The sequence below is a fragment of the Perna viridis genome, chromosome 12 (assembly GCF_037379345.1).
Source record: "Perna viridis isolate PV_CMFRI_1.1 ecotype Kerala chromosome 12, ASM3737934v1, whole genome shotgun sequence".
Taxonomy (NCBI): domain Eukaryota; kingdom Metazoa; phylum Mollusca; class Bivalvia; order Mytilida; family Mytilidae; genus Perna; species Perna viridis.
Window position 1 is genome coordinate 8,913,008 of NC_142456.1, and position 25,245 is coordinate 8,938,252.

The 25,245-nt window shown below is 33.7% G+C and overlaps 1 protein-coding gene and 2 long non-coding RNA genes across 4 annotated transcripts; 1 reads left to right on the plus strand and 2 right to left on the minus strand.

Moving 5' to 3' along the window:
- Positions 1–1,930: 1,930 nt before the first annotated feature.
- Positions 1,931–25,207, plus strand: LOC148601093 (uncharacterized). The gene is made up of 3 exons (XR_015917085.1): positions 1,931–2,056; positions 24,171–24,379; positions 25,096–25,207. It is a non-coding gene; the product is annotated as an uncharacterized LOC148601093 (long non-coding RNA).
- On the minus strand, positions 3,762–15,318 carry LOC148601094 (uncharacterized). Of its 2 annotated transcripts, none has more exons than XR_015917084.1 (5): positions 14,432–15,318; positions 13,683–13,805; positions 12,961–13,051; positions 7,994–8,925; positions 3,762–5,135 (listed from the first exon to the last, which is right to left on the minus strand). It is a non-coding gene; the product is annotated as an uncharacterized LOC148601094 (long non-coding RNA). The 2 variants fall into 2 exon arrangements; XR_015917083.1 differs by having other exon boundaries at positions 12,961–13,056.
- LOC148601095 (uncharacterized) lies at positions 24,235–25,245 on the minus strand. The gene is made up of 2 exons (XM_088555096.1): positions 25,124–25,245; positions 24,235–24,446 (listed from the first exon to the last, which is right to left on the minus strand). Exons 1-2 carry the CDS (start codon positions 25,239–25,241, stop codon positions 24,235–24,237), a joined length of 330 nt encoding a protein of 109 aa, XP_088411222.1. The 5' UTR covers positions 25,242–25,245.

The window sequence follows — 25,245 nt, forward strand, 5'->3', positions numbered from 1 at the left end:
CATATGAAAATTTTTTGTCACTTAGAAACTTTAAAAGTTCCGAGCTGTGTCGTACATACATGTAACTTCGTTGGTTTTTAACTATAGGTAGAAAAAATTAGTTAAGAAGTCTAGGTAATTTCCACAACAGGAAATAATCGGACGGCATGGTATTCTTATCTTTTCTCTATTGGAGATAAAATCTAAATTGGTTATAATGTTTAGTAATAGTTCGTTATAATGTTTAGCGGTAGTTCGTTATAATGTTTAGTGGTAGATCGTTATAATGTTTAGTGGTAGTTCGTTATAATGTTTAGCGGTAGTTCGTTATAATGTTTAGCGGTAGATCGTTATAATGTTTTGTGGTAGTTCGTTATAATGTTTAGTGGTAGATCGTTATAATGTTTAGTGGTAGTTCGTTATAATGTTTAGCGGTAGATCGTTATAATGTTTAGTGGTAGTTCGTTATAATGTTTAGTGGTAGATCGTTATAATGTTTAGCGGTAGTTCGTTATAATGTTTAGTGGTAGTTTGTGTATTTTTTGCATCTTTCTAATAGTTTGGTTAACAAACTGGATAATTAACACAGAAGTCTCTGGATGTATATTAATACCAACATTTAGTTGCTCATTATAACATGAATTTTTCGATCATAAATAGTAAAATGATAATATTAAAGACATTTGCTACATACTTCTTCATACATAATTTAACATGTTGAATTGCAGTTTATGGTACATTCACTATATGTACATGAAATTCACCACCTCTCCTTTCCTTTCCTTTCCTTTTTTACTTTTTTTTCTACCTAAACTTTTTTTTAATGATAAACAGAATACAACATTATTTTTTTTTCATCATTGTGGAACATCATTAATTTTTTTTCTTGCCACAGAATTTTTTTTATTTTTCTTCAAATTGAATTTAATATTTTTTTAAAAAATATCCCAGCCCCCCCTCCCAATACAAAAGGTCGGTCCTTGTAGGCAATGTCTATTCCATATTACATTCTTTGAAACGTTCACGTTTCCGATTTTAGCATTCATGCATCGTTTATCGGGCGTTTACACATCGTTTTGCGTTCGTTTAAATGCACGCTAGGAACGAGCGTCCGAACCGAACAAATATCATTTAACGACTTCTGATTTTACCGACGTTTCGAATGCGGCATTGGTGAAATAAAGTCGGACATTTGTAGCTGGTTTATTTTGTTTTGTGTTATCACATTATAGTGAAGTGTCCACGCATTTTTAATTTGTATGATACTCATTGTAAATACAAGTATTATTACTTTCAACTCGTTCAACGAACTCATCCTTTTCTGTGTCAATCTAACTAAAATATTTTTTCCAACTGACAACCATCCTCGACGAACAATGCCTCATACCTTGCCTTTAAAGAAAACCGTATTTTAAAATGACATTAGAGTACAATAGCAATAAATCTTTAACTTGAAAATCTGAAGTTGACAGTGTCTTTCCTACAACCATGACATTATTTTGTTATCAATCTGCTGAACAATACAAAGGATTGACAAAGCGATTGGGACATTTAAACTAACTATTTAGTTATTGTATTTAGCAGATGACAGAACCATGTTCAATACATCCTTTAATTTTTATACTCGCTAACACAGGAAAAATAATGATGTGAACGGTTGTGAATATATTATAAATTGTTCCAAGAAAAAAATGCTTTAAACTCACAGGCCCCCATGTCGATAGCAATTATAAAATAGTAAATGGAAGAAATTCAATGTACTTCTATTAGTGACACTTTCATGAAAAGAACAATAACTTGAACTTGATTATCCCATGTGTGGTTGAGAATCTCGGTACATCATACATGTAAGTCATATAACAAAGGCACAACCCATGTCATGCCAAAACCTGTTTCGCACATGTTTGTACTCTTTTGTATCACGTGTTTGTTGTACTAAGATACATAAAGATTCTCCTTTGGGAATAGTTTTATCTCTGTTCACTCCAAAAAGTTTAATCTACATCATACCAGAGACAGAGGAGATTTGGGTGAAATCAAGAATAGGCCAAGGAAGATCTGCTTTTTCTCCAGTCCAGTTAAGTATTTAGTTTTTCATATTTTACACTAATTTTTCATTATTTGCACCTGAATTCAGTCTATAAGTTTTGTTGTTGAGAGTTCACGATGAAATCATGAGAAGTGAATTACACGTACAAAAAACATTAATATCATGTTGAAACAATGAGAATTTAATATGGATCTTGGGACACATGAACTTCATGTGAATATTTGTGGTTTATATCAGCTACTTTTTATAGGGCACCTGTTCAACTGCACCGAGGTTTTGAGTATAGTTGCTTATTTGAGTTATGTTAATTGTTTGTCTTTAGGTGAATCTTTCTTTTTTACTATATTGTCATTTTTTTCAGTTGGTATTGCAGGCGGGTTTTGTTTTTTTAAAGAAACATGCAAGACAAGCTTAACTATAATTATTTTCTTAATATTATAAAAAAAACTACGAGTGAAAACTGAACTGAAAAATACCCTAGAAATTCGCATGCCTGGAGCAGTAACTAACAAGAGAGAAAAACACGAATAACTATAGTTTGTTCCATTTACTTCTTATAAAAATGTTGATTTGAAGAATGGTAACTTTGATATAACAATAACTCTTTATGGAGTGTGGTATAGTGAGTATAACTGTCGTACAGCATTTCATGAGAAAGAAACCTTTTTCAGCTTTCAATAAACGCCGAAAAAAAACTACAGAAGAGCGCCAAGCAAGATCAAAGATCATCTACTCTACTCATATTTATGTATGCATATTTCGAGATGCATACATCTTTTATTCGTACATGTACCAAACAACGTACAGTATACAACACGTACATGCATGGAATGCTTTCGGTCGGCACTCAACATACATTGCAAAAATGTCAAACTGGATGTCGTAAGACATATTTCAACTTGTTATTTATTTGTGTAAAACAACAATTTTAATTTTGACTTTTTGAATTCACTTTCAAAATTATCAGCGAGATCAACAAGGTTCAGTTTAGTTACCAATTATTGATATGAATTGCTTTGTTGGGCAGAGTTTTCTATCTAAAAAGTAAAAAAAAATCTTTTTTATCCGCTCTTGACAGGTAAAGCTCTTTATCGAATAAACTGTAAATTTCCTCTTTCGTTTGGAAAGCAAAAAGGTCTTGTATCCGATATTTTCCAGTATCTATTTTTTCAATTAAATGGTTTAGAAGTTTTGATTTGGTTTCCTCATTGAAGTCGTTCAATTGCTTTTTATCATGTCTATCAAAGCAAGACAGAGCAAAGAAATCTGCCTCTTTAAAACGTCTTTCGGCTTAATATTGAATGATAGTTTTTCTGCGTTTTACGTCATCTGAAAATGCGTAAACAAATACAATTTCCCTCTCCTTGAATAATTTAATAAATTTCTCTTTTGTTAATAACTTAAATTGCTTAGCCACCTTCTTTCTGTGCTTTAATTGTGAATTTGTTTTTGTCAGAACATTAAACCAATTTGATAAGACGGCCGTCTTACCTTTACTGAGTAAACTGTCTTGTATCAGTTTTGCAGCATCCCTTATTTGAGAGCAAGCCACTCGTGTTTTCTCACCTATAGTAGATTTAATATGGAACAAATATAGGGTTTCCTTTGTTACCTCCATGAGATCAAATAATTCTAGATTTATGTGTATAGGATGAGTTACACAATCACCGACAAAGTAACTTTCTTGACCCAAGTCCGTGATCTCTTGCAAGCTTAAGTATAATTGACAATATTCATTTTCATTTGTTTTATTGCACACTTTTATATGAAACTTTTTCGCATCTTCAGAACTTGGCTTTCCTACGTGCCTAAAAGCAACACTTTTTAATTTGTTTGCTGGTATATCAAAAACTGAATCGCAAAATTTCTTGAAATGTTCATCAGAAGGATCAACATTACAATTATAATGCCATGGTAACGAAAGTTTAACTCTAGAAAAATGGGTGGGGTTCATATTTTTTTCTAAAGCACTGATGAAGTTGTAATCAATCATGTTCATACCCGAGTTAGTTATTTCATACCACGCGCCAGTATTGTGATAATATATTTTTTCATCCATAACCATTCCATTAACGAGATTTAAAAGAGGCATGTAAATACCGCCTGTGTTTGTGTCAACGGAAAATTGAATCTCGATCGAATCCAATTCGTACTCTTTACATAAAAGTCCCTTTAGGCAGGATGTAATACCCATCATACTAGGACTTTTGGCGAAACCTGTAAATGGCCGATTATTTTCTGTTTCAAATGATGGAAAAGTCGGATGGGCATGTCCTTGTATTCATCACATAAGTAAAGGTCATCAGAGGTATCATCATCTTGTATCATTTTTATTAATAAAGGCCGCTTAAAATTTTTTCTCAAAGTTACCTTTTTTGACACCTTTCTAACCTCTTTATTTTTTTTATTACTCTCCATTTATATGAAGACTTTCTATTTGGGTCATTGTACAGTTCAGAAAATGTTTTCAACATGTAAATAAAAGAAGAATGCTTGATTTTCTTTGCAATCTTTAAACCTCTTGGTGTCACTGTGACAGAAGGTACCGAGTTTTTTAAGATTAATTTTGTAGCTCATTCCTCTGACATTTTGCCACAGAATTCTTTAATAATTCCTATTACATCAGTTTTGGCGCGATCTAAACCGATCTTCTTTGCTTTATATTTATTACTACGATACATTATATCACCGGAAATCGGTTGCCAAGAAATGAAATTAATACTTTCGGGATTAACAATTGTTTTTGCAACTTTAAAGGAGAAATCAGGGTCAATAAAATCATACACTATATGACTACACTGCCCAATACATTGCGCAAAGCATCGTTTGTTTTCGTTCAATTTAATTATGAATAATATTTGTTTCGTATTTTTTAAACACTTCTCTTGTAAATAAGCCTGTTTAAGTTCATCCGTAACAGTTCGGTCACGTTCGAAAAAAACAGAATATCTGTCTCTGTCTGTGCACAAGTACTTTCCGTCTTTTTCCATCCTTCATTTTCTAATTCATGTTGCAGTTTTATTGATGAATCCTTTCGCAGCATCAAAACATGACAAGGAGGTTTTTCATATTTCCTTTCGTAAATTGGCCGTACAGGAATAAGTTTCTGAAAAAATAAAAACTACGTCGAAATGCCTGGAAAAAATATTACCAAAACTGATTGACTTCGTGTACCAATCATATATGTAATCTACAAGAAACAACATAATTCGCAAGTAAAAAATAAAGAAATACTGCGTTCAAGCTCAAAAAGAAAATACTCCCGCTTCAAATAACAAAATCACCCTTTGGAGTCTAAAGAGAGTACTAATATTCTTCCATGTACGTCTATATGTAGTGCTCAACCTTCCCATTTAATGTCATAAAAATCCATTGGGCGGTCTAGGAGGAATAACACTATCGAAGTTTATCCATATTAACCCCTAAAGTTTGATTTTCTTCTTTTTGATTTCTCCTGCAGTAAATATATTTCTTCATGCATATCTACACAAAATGCTCAATATTCCTTTACAATTTCATTAGTGTCGATTCAGGAGGAGTTGCGCAAAGTAATTACATAGGAAATATGAAATACGAACAGATGACATGGTTTCTTTTTCCCCCATTTTTTTCGCGGAGAGGGTCATATAACGCAAACTGTTCTATAATTATAAACAAAATATGTGGACTTTATCTTACACACCTGCAGCCTCGTACAGGACCGGGTGTCAAAAGAGTAGGCCTGCAGCAGCGTTAAGCTTATAAAAGGCGACAAAATAGTGCTCAGAACCATAGCCGGGGGCTAGGGTGCTCTTCTCATAAAGCAACTGGGTTGTGTGCCCCAGGTGATGGAATGGGGTACCCCTGGCATATTGGAAGAGACGCCACGTTCCTCGGACGTTAAAGAACCCTGATGTGGTGTTCGATAAGAGAAGGAATCCTTGCGTTCCGCCACAGGAGGCTGAATTGCCCGACCCTACCCATCCCTCCCTTTTTTTCATTTCATTTCATTATCATCATTTCATGTTCATTTTGTTATCCATTTCATATTCATCGTGTTTATGTTGTCATCCATTTCATTTTCATTGCCTGAATATAGTTGAAATATTGCTGATCGGGCGTTAAACACAAATAATCAATCAATCATATGCATGTACCCCTGCAAAAAATCGCGGGTCCATGCTCCCAGTTTTTAGTGGAGTCCGAGTTGCTAATTTACTTTTGTTACTTTATTTGTATTATTTTTGGTTAATTTATGTTTGTGCTCCATATTTGTTCTTTGTGCCTGGATTTCTTCTTTTGATTTCCGTTAAAATGTTGGTTGTCTTGAAAACTCTTCCAGTATACAGCACAAAATGCTCAGGTGAAATTGACAAGAATTGAGCTTCACCTAAAATTCACATGAAATTGACGTTGAATTCGGGGTAGTTTTTATATTGAAAGAAAAACATGAAAGGTATGTAAAGGCTGAATTCATACAGATATCACGTGAAATTTCCATGCATATTTATATCTCAATAAGCACGCATAATATTTTTGCGCGACATTTAAAAAAATAAACTCTTGCAAAAGAAAATACGTTTAGGCAAATATCATCCATTATATTTGATAAAAAGGCAACGGTTCGTTTGGACTATTATGCATCATTTTTGTTTTGATTACGAGGTTGTCTGGGTTTCCACAATCAGGTCATGTTCTAATCTCCTACCCAAAACCATTGTGTCATCAAGGTCTAGCATGCACCTTAACGAAAATCTTCTCTGGGCATACCTCAAAAAATCATGTTTATTTAATTACTTTGACTATAAACCGGTTTATTTATTGCAACTGTCTGATAAATGATTGATTGAATGATTGTCGGAGTTTAACGCCCGAGCAGCAATATTTCAGCTATATTCAGGCGATGAAAATGAAGTGGTTGATAAAATGAACATGAAATGATGATGAAATGAAAAATGGGTTGGGACACACGGATAATGGGGTCGACAAATTGTGATTGCCACTGCCTCCTGTGGCGGAGCCCTATGGTTCCTACTTCTGGAGAATACCACAGTAGGGTTCTTTAACGTGCGTGGAACGTGGTATCTTTCCCAACACGGTGCACCACTATGGTTTGCGGTCAGGTTTTCCGTATTATAGACTGACAACCCCAGCATGTAACACGCTAGGGATACCCCATTCCACCACCTGGGGCACACAACCCAGTTGCTCTGTGGGCAGAGCGCCTAGCCCCCGGCTAGGGTTCTGAGCACTATTTAGTCGCCTTTTACGACAAGCTTAGCGCTGCAGCAGGCCTATTCTTTCGACACCCGGACCTGCACGGGGAACTGTCTGATAAAGTTATTGCACCTAACTGAATATAACTACCTTTCAAATCCGTCATTATCAAATATAAAGATTAAATATATAAACAAATTATTTGTTTTAAATAGGATTGATTGATTGATTATTGGGTTTAACGTCTGGGCAGCAGTGCTTTTAATGTATAACTATAACTATGATGAAAATATTCCATTACGGAATGTCCTAGATATTGACTTTAGATGAACCGTTAGTGAAACAACTCGAGGAAAGCATAGTTTCAGACGTATATGCTAAAAAAGTATGAACACAGATAAATAAAACAAAAATACGATAAGTATTTAAAAGTCAACAAGCGTATGACGCAGATCTTGGTAAAGATTTTCTTCTTCTTCTTAAGCTCCTCATAGTAGGATAATATTTTTTTTACATATGCAAGTTTTCATCATGAGACACCCAGAAAATCAAAATGCAAAATATTACTCTTTTTTCCAATAATTTACAGGGGATCGTTTTTCGCAGATCTCAATCTAGATTTTTCTCTTCTTCGTAAATAGTAGGATCATGGATACATTTTATAACGAAGAGGGCATCAAGGCTTCTTTGATGGCGTAATGAAAACATGCATGCGAATATGCATTACACAGTATACACATATATACTTGAGTACAATTCACAACTTACCACTTTTTTGATGACTCAGGTGTCTGCTCATCACGTGCCATCTTTCTCTTCAAACGCCTGGTTTCATCATTATCGTTGCCACCATTTGATGATTTCTTCTGAATATGCTCATTCATGGCTGTATGTGTTTGTTTCCCCCAGATCTCATTCATGGCTGTATGTGTTTGTTTCCCTCAGCTCTCATTCATGGCTGTATGTGTTTGTTTCCCCCAGCTCTCATTCATGGCTGTATGTGTTTGTTTCCCCCAGCTCTCATTCATGGCTGTATGTGTTTGTTTCCCTCAGCTCTCATTCATGGCTGTATGTGTTTGTTTCCCCCAGCTCTCATTCATGGCTGTATGTGTTTGTTTCCCCCAGCTCTCATTCATGGCTGTATGTGTTTGTTTCCCCCAGCTCTCATTCATGGCTGTATGTGTTTGTTTCCCCCAGCTCTCATTCATGGCTGTATGTGTTTGTTTCCCTCAGCTCTCATTCATGGCTGTATGTGTTTGTTTCCCTCAGCTCTCATTCATGGCTGTATGTGTTTGTTTCCCTCAGCTCTCATTCATGGCTGTATGTGTTTGTTTCCCTCAGCTCTCATTCATGGCTGTATGTGTTTGTTTTTCCCAGCTCTCATTCATGGCTGTATGTGTTTGTTTCCCCCAGCTCTCATTCATGGCTGTATGTGTTTGTTTCCCCCAGCTCTCATTCATGGCTGTATGTGTTTGTTTCCCCCAGCTCTCATTCATGACTGTATGTGTTTGTTTGCTTTCATTCAAGAACGATGTTTTACTGCTTAACTATTTTTTGCCAATCAATTCATTTCATATATGACGTCTTTATAAACACATATTTCAAACGTTAATAAATTTATTCACAATTATCTCTAGCGTTTTATCGGTTATTCAATGTAGACGTAATTGTCAACTTCAGTTTATCTTTTATTTTTTAACCTACGAGGAAGAAATACATTAAATAATCTGGGTTAGCCCATTGCTTCCCGGTGTTTATCGCAAATCGATCAACAAGTCAAAAACCTAAACCAAGGTGAGTTAACCAAATTGTTATACTTAAGAAAAACTTGTGTTCGAATTCTTTCGCAGCATTGCTTAGTAATGAAAAACAAAAACAAACAAAAAAAAACAAACAAAAGACAACAACAAACAAACAAACAAACAAAACAAAAAAAAATCTGCGTTAATTGGACATCTTTTGATATGCTTATATCACTAGAATTCCCGTTAAACAACATTTTTGCTCGCTTGTGATACCGTTTATCATCAGATTATTGGAATTCCAATGGTAACCAATTATATACTACTCTTTCTGTATTGTAACGAATCACAATTTATGGCCCCTTACATACAACATTTGCTGGATATATTTAATATCAACTTCAGATATTTAGACAAAATATTTGCTCTTAACAACGACGACATCGATATTACTAATAAAGATACTTATCATGTAGACGCTTACCCTACCGATGCACCTGGTCCATGCTCCCAGTTTTTAGTGGAGTCCGAGTTGCTCATTTACTTTTGTTACTTTGTATGTATGATTTTAGGTACTTTATTTTCTTTGTTGTGTGTTTCTGTTTTCCATGTCTGGTCTTTGTCCTTCGATTACATTCTTCTGATTACCGCTATAACCTTGGTTCCCTTGATTACTCTTTGATTACCGCTATAACCTTGGTTTCCTTGATTACTCGTTTTAGATTATGACGGCCTCATTTCACCATCATATGGTGTTTACATATCACAATTGGCTCGATTGCTCGTATTTGTAACAATGATTCAGATGCCGAAGAAAGAAATCTTTGTATAACTGAGAATTTGACACGAGCTCGTAAAAACATTAAAAAAATGTTTCAACCGATTCCTGGTCGTTCATTTAAGACACTAGGTTGGCCTTTTTTGGCCTGAAATCTTTCATTCCGGTGGGGTAGTTTTCTCTTTGACATATTCACCATTTTCATTCTTGTTTTATGGAATTGATAAATTTAGGGTAAACATACCTAGTGTGATTTTGATTGTGTCCTCGCATAGTTTGGTTGTTGTTTTCGTCAATACAAAATGTGTTGTATGACTATTTATATTAGAAAATTATTGAAGTGCATATCACAATTTAAGGGATTTATTAAATTCATTTTCTTTTCGATTTATTGTTCAAATATACCTGTCATGGTGAATTCTAACAGAAGCATGGGATAAATGTCATACACATGAGTGCTTGCATGGTTTTACCGAGTTACCGATAATTAAACCGACCTACACATATTGTATGGTCTGATTCAAAAGAATATCACAGAGTACTTGTGAATTTATATCTTTTAAACTTAAGCCTTAGTCTACCAGATGAATACTGTATTCCACACGCATTAGTGACCTTTTTATTCGCAATTCTTGATATCAGGAAGATATAGCCAAGGCGAAGAAGGTAAATTAAATGTGCAAAACAATATAGTCTATGCTTTATACTCTACTATCTATTTCTTTTCAGAACCCAAGCAATCTAGTAAAAATAAATAAATGCAGCTAAAATTTATCTTAAACTTCTAAAATCATCGTAAAAAAGTTGGGTTCACATTTCTCACTTATATTTAAGAGTAAAAGGATAATTAATTGGAAAGAGTGAATAACGAAAATATGATCACCAGTGCCGACGAACGCCTAGATTTAACGCGTGTGCGGAACGTGTTCCGCGCACGAGTTACATCTAAATGCGCTCTTGGCACGATACCAGTTGATTATCCTATTTATTATATAGATTTCCTCCATTATTCATTGTTATTTTCAACATAAATTAAAAATTTTGTATACGGCGTATTGATATTCGTGTTGTGACGTTTTGGCGGGAGAAAGCGCGAGAGTGAAATTACAGAATTTATTTCACAGTGTGAATTATCGAAAAAAAAGTTACACTGGGAGCATTCGGCAAATCACTACTATCTATGCAATAACAATCTTTCTTTTCATGTTAAAAGATAATAGAAAAATTGCGTAATTACGACTACGTTTGTGTGTGCGATTAGACTATCAAATCAACTATGTTAAAGGTTGCGCCTTTGATTGTGATGTTTACATCTAAGGGATTTTAAGTTCTAACTTTATTTTATCCTCTGTTTCTGATAGACTTCTATATGTCAGGTATGTGCACAATAAATCGAAAAAAGAAATAGATTTCGGTAGAAGATATACCCACTCGTTGAATCGTGATATAGGAGTAGGTAGAATGGGGTAACCCTGGCATGTTACATGCTGGGGTCGTCAGGTTATAATACGGACAACCAAACCGCAAACCTAAGTGGTGCAACGTGTTGGGAAAGATGCCACGTTCCTCACACGTTAAAGAACCGTTCTGTGGTATTCTCCTGGAGTAGAAACCATAGAGTACCGCCACAGAAAGCTAAATTGACCGACGCTACCCATCTATCTCTATTTTCATTGGCAATCAAAATTTGTCGCCCCCATCACCTTTATGTCCCATCCGATTTTTCATTTCATCATCATTTCTTGTTGGTTTTGTCATCTATTTCATGTACATCGCCTGAATATAGCTGAAATATTGCTGCTCAGGCATTAAACCTCAATAATCAGAGTTTGCAATTTACAATAAAGACAACTATGTGGTAATTTTAGTAAAAGAAACAAGAGATGCATTACTTAAAAGTAGCAATTGTCGAAATATACAAGACGATTTTAGTTCTAGAATCAGTTCCTGGTGTGAATACTGAGAGAATGGTGTGACGGTTACCGGAAAAATAGTCACTGCATCTCCTTATGATTCATTTTCCTTCTGTTTCACGTGTTCATTTTGATGTTTTTAAATCATTTTTGCGACCAGCACCGTTTTCTGAGCGACGAATTTAACCGGGTTGGAATAGTATAGTAATTTTATTTTATTATTTTTTTTCCATTTTTCTAAATTCTAAATTTTTACATTGAATGTTTCCTGAATGTAGGTGCCTAAGGTAGATACATATAATAACTATTACGGAGCATTATTTTCTGTCGTCTTGCAAAATCATACGGACATATATATTTTCAATTAACTACTAGTGTTAAAATGGTGTAGAAAAATTTGTTGAAAATATTTTAAAAGATTTTTTTACATAAAAAAATGTAAGATAAAATTACAAATATGAATTGTAAGAAGTCCTTTTAAATAGTGAGAACAGGCGGGAAATTCTTTTCAAAGGGGACTATGTTCTATAGAAATGTAATTGGAGTTTGTTTTTTTTAATATTACAAGAAAAAGAGATCAATGACCCCCCCTTTTTTTTAAAAGATGTGAGTTTATTCTTCTTTATATAGTATGTTGTAAAATAATGCCTTTTAAGGCTCAATTATCTCAAAATAAAGTTTGGTGACCTATGATTTTTACATTTAAATTTTAAAATATGTTCATTCAAGGTCATCTTCTAGAAAAACTAGGAAAAATGTAAAAATATTATATACCTTAATTATTCTACACCGCGATTGGTTGATTTTGTTCGGCAACGACAGGGTACATTATGTAAAATGCATTGTTATAAGTTCATACTAAATGTTACGACATTGACGTTTTATGACTTAAAAACAATAAGCAGTACTGAAAAAAAAAGGTATATTTTTTCTATATCAGACACTCCTCGTAAATTATGCAAAGTAAATTTAGAGTCTTTTAAACACGCTATGAAAAATTACTTGTATAGACATTTTAGCAACACAGTGCACATATCTCACTGATTGCATGTGCAATGATCGAGCTAACTTATAATCTATGACAAAAGATCTATGATTTCGATTTTTTATATTGCTATTTTTTCCTACTAGATGGTGATATTCCTGAAGCACCCTGCTACAGTATTTGCATTTTACAGTTGAATTGTTTTGCTCGACTTTATAGGAAAGTGTCAGACTGTAATTAATGCAACAAATTCAATGTAATAAATGTTTTTGAATCAAGGGTATAAATATCACAAACTTCTAAAAACATTTACTTACTTGGTCACCGTTCCAAAACTTTGATACATATATATGGTAGCACTTGCAGGTTCCCAATTAAAAATGGCAAAACTTCAGATGGGTTTATCAACTGCCCTTAAAAAGATTTATTCGTAAATACAAAAATAAAAATCATATATATTGCATCTTTCCATATTTTGTTTATGTATTTCAAGGAGTAACCTTTCACCACTAGCATTATAATCAAATATGCAAGAAGACCCAACTCTGAAAATTAATTGTATACAAGAAGTACTCATAACCAAAACTATCTAAATCGGAAGCCAAATCAATCGCCGAGAGATTTTACCGTATACATAGAAAGAACCTCAGTATTTGATGTATTTTCAAATTAAATTTATCATACTAGTGTTGTGATTTTTTTGTACATCTTTTTTTTTGTTTTTCCTTACATGCAAATCAGACAACTGACTGTTAACAGTACCATCTTTGGAATACAGCTGCTGTCCATATTCCTTTGTGCACAAAAGGTGGATATTTTGAATTATGTTGGCTGACGTTTGTACTCTATTATAACAAATACATGTATACAGTTTCTTTAAATACCATAGAAATCCAGGAAAAAACATTCAGTTTGTATTGATTTTATTTTGTTAGTATATATTCTGGTGTTATTGCCGTTCTCTTGAAAATGTTTTATCTACATGAACATGCATTAAAATACTATTTAAAATAAAATCAAATGGGATTCTTGTAATTACATTTTGTTCATGAAGTGGCTATGTGTTGGCTGTTTTTTTCCTCTATGGTGAGAAGTCAAACATAATCACTCAAATCAGCGATGGACATACTATTATGCAGCGTCCAGTTATACTGTTTGTGAACTGGAATGAAAAAAAATCTGGTAATAAAACTGTTCACCCATTAACAATATACATGTATATCATAGGAAAGGATAAGGCAATACAAGTAAATTTTTATGTTTGTATACCATTACAATCTTATATTAACTTATCAGGTATTGTCATTAAACAGCAATTATAAATAGAACATCAAAATTAACAGAAGTAAGCTATAAGAATAAAGTACCTGTCACAAAGTAGATTTTTTTTATTTTAAGATATTGTGGACAACACTTCACCACTATTATTATTATGCATGTGTAATCAGGTGTTAAAACAATGGAATTACAAATGTATTGAAGTCTCGCGTATAACACTACAATACTTGTCATGACATATTTCCTTGTTTGTAACATGAATATTCGAGAACAAAATAAAAAAAAATAATTTAAGGAAATTATCAATATCTCCAATTCTGAATTGAACAGAAGTAGTTCGCTCAGGTTCCACATGCTAAGATTTAATGCAGATTCGTTGATGTATTTTCGGCTTTAGAACAAAAATCTGTCTCAGTTTTTTTTGTTAATCACGCAAGTCCTGACTCTAAGACACATCTTTTCATACAAGAATGTTGTATGTATGCTCTTTATTAATACAAATGTACTTACAGGTCAAGCTTCATTATTTGTGGGTTGTCATTTTGACATCCATGTGGTCTTGGTCAATCATAATAATGAGGATACTTGTATTTGTTACAAATATGGACATCCTTTACAGTAAATTATTTTCCTTTCTTATATACAGAAATGTTAAGTGCTTTTTTTTCAATATACTCATCTCATTTTGTGACAAAATTTGTGATAAACATGGAATATAAGTCGTACTATTCTCAATAAAACAACACTGAAACTGTCAGTATGTGCTCAGCATAAAGTACATTACATTGCCAATAACATAATAATGTTGCAATAAAGACAATTCACATCGTAATTGTTATTGCTGGTATTGAGTTAAGCGTCATTTAAAAAAAGGACACAATAATGTCTATTTAAATAATGTCAACACATTGCTATGTATTTTTCATGATTACACATTTGGTCGTAAAATCCTTTATATACATGCGCAGAAACCTTTCCAAAAGAACATTTTAAAAAGTTATCAATTTCTTTGACATAAATTGCCGATTGCCGATTTTCCTTGCACAGTTGTCAGGCATCTACGAATTTTATAGACGTTCGCATTTTGTCTCGACATTTTATACTCTCTTTTTGAAAATATTTTGAGTCTTGCAATTAAACTTTCGTTCAAAGACATTTGAAAAGATTCTTGTTTCATGTATGCATTTATTTTCATACTTGATTTGTCCTTTTCTACAAAACGAATACTCATTTTTTTGCAAATCAGACGAAACGTTTAAATCAAACGTCATAAAATGACGAGTGTAGTACATTCGTCCAAGGTACATTTTAATACTTTTCTTTTTAGTGGAAACACAATTTTTGTTTCCCGTGTTACAGATAAAAAAAAATCTTCCTTGTACCACATGATATTATAATTCGTATTTATGATAAATGTTTCCGGGTTTAGATATGCGTTCTGTGAACGCAAAAATGTTTTAAATGTGACATACTTCCGTAACAAACAACAGCGATATGAACTTCAATTTGAGAAATAGCTTAAATTCTAATAGTTTTACAAATTGAATGTATAATAGTATATGCATGGATATCTTTTTAGAAAACATATATAAAAGATATGGACTCTTCATCTTAAGCTGATGCCTTTCGGGCAACTTTTTCCGGTGTTTATATACTGTTTTGAACTATTCTGGGCCGCAATAAGAATATATACGTCATCGGGGGACGACCATAAGATTCTTAGGGGGGGGGTGGCAGATTTTGAAAATAAATAATATGACACTGATTATGTAGGAGGTAAATAATCTGGCCTCATCACACCAGAAAATAAATAATCTGACTTTGCAAAATGTTAGAAAATAAACATACTGACCTTGGCTAGAGAATTGAAAATAAATATTCTGATCTTGGGTAGTTAATTGAAATTAAATATTCAAACCTGCGCAAAACCTTCGGGAACAGGGTTATTTTGCTACATCACTACAGAAGTTTTATGGTAGTCATCATGAACTCGTGGATCGTTATGGTGCATCCATCAGCACCATGAAAACTGATTTATTCAACGGGTCATAGTTTTCCTTTCCTCGTTTGTCTACCCCGGACTTGACTTTTTATGAGCAACTCGGCGGGTGTTTCTAGAAAAGCAGAGGACGCTTACCCTACCGGTGCACCTGGTCCATGCTCCGAGGTTTTAGCGGAGTCCGAGTTGCTCATTTACTTTTGTTACTTTGTATGTATGGTTTTAGTTACTTTATGTTCTTTGTTGTGTATGTCTGTTTTCCATGTCTGGTCTTTGTTCCTGGATTAAATTCTTTTGATTACCGCTATAACCTTGGTTCCCTTGATTACTCTTTAAAACAATTGGCTTGCTACGCTCGCCATAGTTTCATAAATTAGAAAAGTATACATGTTTCAATACTCCAATAATTTTATACATCACTCTAATAGTCTCCAGTGGCAATAAAAATACAGTTGATTCCTCTTAGTCGCATACTCAATTTGTCAGAAAAAAATATGTAATTAACAGGAATATGGCATTGCCATTATCAGGAATGTTGAATTTGGTATGGTGTAATGGTCTTATTATCCTATACATCTACCTGTTCATATATAAACAATTCTTTCAATGAATAAACCAAAATTATGTAATTACAAACAAAAATATAAAATTATACATGCTTTTTTACTAATTTTACTATAAAAACACAATATCAAATAGTTAAATTAACCACACCTTTCAATTGAGTAATTGTTCAAAATACATCGTTAAGGCCAGAGACACTTTGAAACAAAATATGCGATAAAAAGGAATGTCTGTTTTGACCTATGTTATTAAGAGCAATTGTGAACAAGGAAGAGATGGGAAATCTTCTTCTTCCTTGATGTTCCGTACACCATCAATTTTGATAATTACGTGCCGTGCATGCGTGGATTTCAATTTATAAAACATAATTTGACAAAGTGTTTAAAAGATCAATACATTTTTTTGGTTTTATTATTTTGTAAAATACAATTAGGCTTCTTACTGTTGGAAGAGGCTTTCAAGAGCAGACGTTTTGGTCTGCTGTTTGAAGCTCTCTATTGTTGTGTAGTGTACAATAGTTGCCGATTAGATGTACCTCTGAGTTATTCGTCCTGGATAAAAGGTGTATTTGTACAAATAATGGGTAAGGGCTAACATGGTTTTGAAAATCGACGAGAAAAAATGTTTGACTGCAAAATGCAGTGGCGGTTTTATATATGTTAAATATACACCTTACGAATTTTATCTGCCAAATTGATGCTTTCTACAGCGATTATAACATAAATTGCTAAGCATTTAAACATAAATGTAACTCAATACTCAAAATATCTTACCGCAACAAACTCGAGCGGAACAGACTGTCACTATTCTTGAGGTTTAAGCACAAAAGCATGCTTTATTAACCGCAGTTGCTTTGTAAGTTTCATTTTTGATTTTAATTGCACCTGTTCGGGGCAATTAAACTCAAAAATGAAACTGTTAGAGCTCTAAGATTTCAGCTAACGTCTGTACAGACAGCGTGGAGTTTAAAAATCGACTCCAAAGTTTTAAACCTTACCGTGGTCAATATGCATTTATTTTACAGCTTTTGCTTGCTTATGAGCATACTTGTAGCCATAAGGGATATTATCAAGTTAACATGTTTTGTCAATTTTACAACTTTAAGATGCCAAATTAACAAACATGCAACTCTCAGACCGATCGGATCTGTGCACTTTAATCATCGAGTGTTATGTTATTAGAGTAATTTTCAGACATTAACACACAATGGGTAGGGGCTAACATGGTTTTGAAAATCGACGAGAAAAAGACTGTTTGACTGCAAAATGCAGTGGCTGTTTTATTTATATTAAATATACACCTTACGAATTATATCTGCCAAATTTAAGCTTTCTCCAACGATAATCACATAAATTGCTAAGCATTTGAACATAAATGTAACTCTATCAATAATAAAAGTACCCAATCACACATTAAGTCAGCAGACCATCTATTCCAGTACAAAAATTATGACTATTTCAAAATTATCAAACCATGTTTCATCACTTTAAATGATATATTTGACTACAACGATGACGAACCACATTGTACGATATCAAAATGTGGTATTAAAAATTGCAAAACATGCAACATTCTTATAAGCGACTCTTACTTCTCCAGTTCCCTTACAAACAAAGCCTTCCATATAAGAAGTCACGATGACTTAAGTTGCAAATCAACAAACTTAATATATGGATTAGAATGCAACTTATGTGGTTTAGTATATGTCGGAGAAACGCAAGAACGATTAAACAAAATAATGTGCGGTCATCATTCGGGAATTAACATTACCAAATTCCGGACAGTTTATCAACACTTTAATCAACAAGATCATTCAATCCTCTCTATGAAAGTTCGTATTTTAGAAAAAAAATACCAACCTACGAACAGTCCCGTTCTAAGTAAAAACTATCTTATCCTCTCTATGAAAGTTCGTATTTTAGAAAAAAAAATACCAACCTACGAACAGTCCCGTTCTAAGTAAAAACTATCTTAGGGAAAGAGAGGAGTACTGAATACGCAGACTAGGTACTACAATACCTTACGGATGCAATGACAACATCAAAAGTATAGGAAACCTTCAAGCGAATATAACAATAGCATAAATGTGATGAATTTATTTGACAAAAATCCAAGACTGGAAAGGAGTCATGGCCATCGCCACAATACGTCACCTAAGTTACATGATGTATCCATAGATGGTCTCCTTCCTCCTTCTCAGGCCGTGAGGTCTTTAATTTTGAAACGAATGAAAGTTTTAAGTACGTCAATGAGTGCCAAGGCTACATCAGTTTTCAAAGACCCCGATGTAGCAAAAACATTGTCTACTACACATGACAAATATGTTGTCGCACCAGCAGACAAAGCCCAAAACAACATTGTTTTTGTCTGCAAAATGTTTTAATTCCAATGTGTATTATCAGAAAATAATAGCAGTGATAAGACCTATACTGCAAACCATACTCTCCAAAGAAGAGATTGTGGAAAACCATAAATCTGTACTATCCTCTTTTGGTCTCTCTACCAAGGACGATGATTATGATTTACCGTCTATGTACTGGATTCCTAAACTCCACAAGAATCCATACAAACAACGTTTCATAGCTGGATCTGCATAATGTACCACAAAACCTCTTTCAAAACTTTTAAGTTCTATACTCACAACTGTCAAAGAGGGTCTACAGTCGTACCACAATACGTGTTACTCCCGTTGTGGTATTTATTCATTGTGGATCCGAAAGATCTTTTGGAGACAATCAGTTCAAGACTATTATCTGAATATAATAGCATTTAAACCTATGATTTTTCAACACTGTATACTTCTATTCCCCATACTCAGTTAAAATCCCGACTTAAAAACATTATACATCGTTGTTTTGTTTCCAAAAAAGATGGTACACCTAGATACAAATATATATTCTTGGTAGAGATTCCTCATACTTTGTAAGAAATAATTCCAAATCATCTTCCAAATATACAGAGGAAGATGCCAAATTAACAAACATGCAACTCTAAGACAGATCGGATCAGTGTTACTTTAATCATCGAGTGTTATGTGTTTATAGTAATTTTTAGACATTAACAAATAATGGGTAGGGGCTAACAGGGTTTTGAAAATCGACGAGAAAAAAATATATTTGACTGCAAAATGCAGTGTCAGTTTCATTTATATTAAATATACACCATACGAATTATATCTGCCAAATTTAAGATTTCTACAACGATTATAACATAAATTGCTAAGCATTTGGACATAAATGTAACTCAATACTCGAAATTTTTTTTCCGCAATCTAAAAACTGGTTAAGGTTAAGCAACTAACCCTACAGTCAAGCAATGTGTTTGTAGCAGCATTCAAATAAATGAGGTCTCTGTTCACATCGGAGAACATAAATATTGTATCTCTCTTTTGTCCTTTGTTTTCCTCCTTGACAACCAGCCTTTCATGGGATGCATCTAAATCGTATAAAGTAGCGAAGATGTCTCATAGCCTGGCAGGGATTACCTGTTCCGTCCTATACTTATTTTCAAATGCCTATCAAGACTAGTTTCAGAGGACTGGTCAATAACCCAGCATCCGCAATCGCTGTCTTTTACTTATATCATAGCCCAATTTGAAAAAGCTAAAATAACTTAATTGTGTTTTTATCTTTTATATTTTATATGATATCTAGGAGTCGATAGAGTTGAATGTGTTGTATATATAATTTTTTAAGTTCTTATTTCAGCCTCTCCGAAATATTTTATCGACAACCCTTTCAAGTTTTCAAACATTGTCACCTATGGTTTGAAAAAAAATTATCTTTGAAAACTGTCAAAGATTACATCTTTTTATTTTTTTTTGGAAAATCAAGCGAAACCTTAAGTTAAAAAATCGTTTGGTTAATATTAGCTCAGTATCAATAGAAATGTAGACCTTTCCTTGATCAATAAATACATCAGCTTCCTCAACTTCATCTTCATAAAACCAATGTGATAAATGGCCAAAGTTCTAAGGATGTCACAATTATTAAATGTAGAGATTGGACAACCAATCTTCATTATATTCTCTCTGATCTCACTCCACTTTCTTTGTTAACCTTCACCAAATGGTGCAGCTGATGTCTTGTTGAGCAAAACACATTCGCGCAGACCTCATTTTAGTTTACATTGTATCATGTGTTAACCTTCAAGCTCCTATGTGCTACGCAACTTGTTTTTCGACTGTCTTTTTGGTTTTATTTACAAAGTTTATTCCACATATGTCCCCTTATTCGATACTTAACGTGTTAATCAATACTTTATTAAGGCATGTTTGTTATCTATTCATTCATATTTGTTCTTAGCTTTGTTATGTGTGCTAACTGTGCAAAGTTCTAGTCATGCATCATTCAAAAAGTATGTACAGTGAGTGCATATAATGGTTCTTACACTGTAGGAAATAATCCATTTCTTATTTTTAACATTTGAAGACCAGCCCCTCAAATCTTTCACAGTGAGTCAATAATAATTTACTTTTCATGATAAGCATTATTGGTGAAAGTTCTGTCTACTTCCTAAACATGAGTACATTTCCCTTAAAATACGGTTAACAGGTCAATGTAAGGAATTTGAGTTTATTCATAACTTTTTTTTCGAAAATGTTTTGTTTTAGCTGATAACTGGGCATTGAATCACAGGAGAGCACTAAATGAAAACATCAAATGTATTGTGAAAACTATAACGCGTGTTAGACAAGAATTCTTCCACCATCATCTTACTTGTGGATACAAGACATCTACAAGACATCTCATCATTGAAATATACATGATATTCAATATTCCATCCTCCACAAATATGTCTTATTAACATCTTGTAAGTTTAGATAAAGTCGACATCAGCGAAATCGAAAATAAACTGTAGGTATATACTAATACCGGGCTGGGTCAATATCATTTATTTTACGGTTTCATGGTTATATCATCACTTGATAGAAGATTCATCATATTCTCCTATGGAATTGCTTGTAAATCAGACAACAGTGCAGTGTTCTTCGTGAATCTGAAGTCCGGATTAGGAATACGTTTGTCCGTTTAAAAGAAAACTAGAGGCTCAAGAGAGCCTGAATCGCTCATCTGGTTAACCATTTTCTTATTTGAAAAACTTGAGGAATGAGACAGGCTAAGTTAAAATCAACTGAATTGTCAAATGAGGGAAATGTTTTTCATAGCATTTCATGACCTGAACCAGAAATTTGCTAAAGGCAACAATTGTTGATTTTTTTTTTCAAAAACCTGTATTATGCCCCCTAAGTTCCATTTTTAGTAAAGGCAGTCATATCTATTCACAGATTAAAAATCGCGACAGTCATTTTGACCACAATACACTAAAGAACTATTATGTTGTTTTCATTCAATTTCTTAAATGGTTTTAGAGAAGACGATTTTCAAAGTTTCAACGGCGGCCATGTTTTTTTCATGAATCAACAATCCGAACGGTCAATTTTTGTGGGATACCCTAAGGAATATATATGCCAACTTCATTGAATTCTGTGCAATGGATTTTGAGACGATTTTCAAAGTTGCACATGCGAAAATACAAAAAAAAAAACTGTTTCAGGGACCGTAACTCCTACATCAGTTGACCAATCGTTTTGAAAATATTGGCATAGGTTCGTCTCATGATGCTGAATAATATTACCCCAGCCAGAAATTTGCTAAAGGCAACGGTTTTTGAGTTATTTGTAAAAACTGCCATCTGACCCATATGTTCTATTTTTGGCAACGGCGGCAATGTTTTTTTTTCATGAATCAACAATCCGAACAGTTAATTTGTGTGGGTTACCCTAAAGAATATATATGCCAACTTTCATTGAATTCTGTGCAATGGATTTTGAGAAGAAGATTTTTTCAAAGTTGCACATGCCAAAATACAAAAAAAAAAAGACTGTTTCAGGGGGCCGTAACTTCTACATCAGTTGAACAATCGTTTTGAAAATTTTGGCATATGTCCATTTCATGATGCTGAACAATTTTAACATGACAGAAATTTGCTAAAGGCAGCGGTGTTTGAGTTATTTGCAAAAAAATGCAATCTGATCCCTATGTTCTATTTTTAGTAAGAGCTGCCATGTTTTTTCATGGATCAAAAATCCCAAGTCATTTTATGCAGAACACCCCAAGGAGCAATCATGCCAAGTTTAAAACATGTCCGTCCAGTAGTTTCAGAGAAGATTTTTTAAAAATTGTCGATGACGACGACGACGGCGACGACGGACGCCAAGTGATGGCATAAGCTCACTTGGCCTTTGGCCAGGTGAGCTAAAAAAGTGTCTTGTGTTATAGAAAGGACTCTGTGCAGGCGGTGTTGCCATAGATGTCACAGCGGTACGAGTTCGAGTCCTACGGAGGGAACGACCAAAATTTGCATCGCAAATTTGACAGTTCTAACATCGTTGGGAATTTTTCAGACCTTTATATATATATATATATATATATATATATGTTTGTTGTCATGTCTTGCCAACTATAAATAAAGCTTATCTGTCCATGTTGTCGTAGTCCGTAGACAATTGGTTTTCGTGCGATAATTTGAGTATTTCAGTTAATCTTTATAAAGTTTGTTAACAAGGTTTCAAACCACAAAAGAAAGGTTGGTGTTGATTTTGGGGGTTATGGCCATAACCGCTTGAAAATAAGGGGCCCAAAAGGGGCATGTACATGAATTTCATAGCATTTAACAACTCAACCCCAGTAAAAGCATAGGTAAACCTTTATTGTTCCACATTAGGGACCAAAAAAGGCCTGAAACAAGCATTTTCCTACTGTCCCTTTAATAAAAAATGAGTAAAAGTAAATAGATCTCATATTTGTTTTACTACAAGGTGCCATGCCACAAAAGGAAGACTGGGATTAATTGTCGGGATTGGAGCGTAGTAAGAATAAGAGGCCAGCAACAAGTATTTATTTTTTTTTATTATTTCTAGATGATAACATTAGTGAAGGGGAATGGATTGCTTTGAAAGTGTACCACAAGGCGTATTATCCCCAAAGGAAGTTTGGGTTAAAAATTTGATTTTGCAGGTTTTAACTGGAGCCATTAAGAAGAAGGGTAAAAAAGTGATCACTTCAGTTCTGGGAAATTTTTTATCCTGTGTCAAATATCTAATCATAATCAAAAGTCAAAACTGAGTCAAGTTTGAATGGTGTGTGTGTGTACTTGCATCAACTGTTAAGGGTTCAACCTCTGCAGTCATACCAAGCTGTGTCATGCAAAGCATTTTATTATTATATAATCCATTTAAACTTTCAACCATAAACCCCCCATGGGCCTGCCTCTGTGAATACAAGTAGCAATTTGCAACGAAGTAAGTAACATTAAATAAAAACAGAACAGTTTTTAAAAAATAAAGTATTTATCAAAATGCATCACAGACTTAATTTATACTGGGCGGCTTTAATACTTGAACCACTCGTACAGGTGAAGTGGCATTGTTTTCAAAACATGAGCAATTTGGATCCACATTTGAGTCTTCTTCAAGACAAGAGAAATTTAAATGATGCCAAATTTATATCACTTACACATCAGGAACATTAAAACAGATTTATCATTATTTTGTTAAACTTTTTTTTGGTCAAACATAAAGTATCTTTTTAGCTCAACATCTTACATAAAAAAGGAAAAAAAAATAATTTGCATAGAAATAATAGTTCTACATGAACTGAAGAAAGTTTCATTTTTTTTCTTAAGGAAGAACAAATTTTCCTGTTTTAACAGCAGAATATCCTCCATCAGACACGGCTCTCGCAGTTATTTAGACTGGTAACCCTGACTTTGTTGATACAGATACTGGTATACCAAATGTTACACTGGTCTGGTTGGTTTCTTGCCATTGTATGATATTAACACCAGAACTGAAGGAGCCGGTCGACACCTCGTAGAATATATCACCTAATGATGTAAATATTTGATCCCAAGACACAATGTATTGTTCATTTACCCCGGAAATACCCATGTTATTGGTACCTGTAAAAAATATTGATTGATTTTATTTCAATCATCTGCTGACAATAAGCAATTCTCTATCTGTATAGATTTGGCATGTGCTTTTTTCCATTGAACCTTTTTTAATGCAATGACCAGTAGAATATTAAGTTTATGTGTGGGAATTTGGAATGAACACCACTACCATTGATATTACAGAATCGGACTTCACTCTTAAATTCAGATTGTTACTCCTACAAAATAAACTGTTAGCAAAGCTCATTAAAGGATACCCCCTGCTTCAAACCTCTGAAACTGTCAGGTTGAATTATATTTTAAAAAAATCTGAGATTGCATCCAATGATTTATATATATTATGGTACACCTATATAAGGGTGGGGGAATTGCACGGTGGACCCTTTCAGCCCATGGACTATATGGTACACCTATATAAAGCTTTTCTCAAATAGTGATAAGTAGCCGCTGAGTAAACTCTATAAAATATGTGGATGGAACAACCGAAAAGAATTAACAAATAGACTCAATCAAAATAATTACTATATACTGCACACTTTTAAAGCAGGGGGTATAGTGATAAAAGGGCCTTAATCTGTATGGAGAGTGTTGCACCAGTGCTTATTTAACTGTCAATACTTTAAAAATTGCCTAAATGTTCATCTAACCTTTTCAGGGTTGTATCAAGAATTCATTGAACTTACCATCAACACTAGGAGGAGTTGTATCAACAGTCAGTTGGGAAACAGCCTTGTCACTTTTCTTGAATAAATTATTAATGGCTTGTATGGAGAAGTTCTGGCTCATTTCTGTTAGAGTCATCTTT

Coding starts and splice junctions, on each gene's coding strand:
- LOC148601095 (XM_088555096.1), bottom strand. CDS start 25,241: ATGACTCTAACAGAAATGAGCCAGAACTTCTCCATACAAGCCATTAAT. Junction 24,447..25,123: donor AACTCCTCCTAGTGTTGATG/GTAAGTTCAATG, acceptor TATTTTTTACAG/GTACCAATAACATGGGTATT.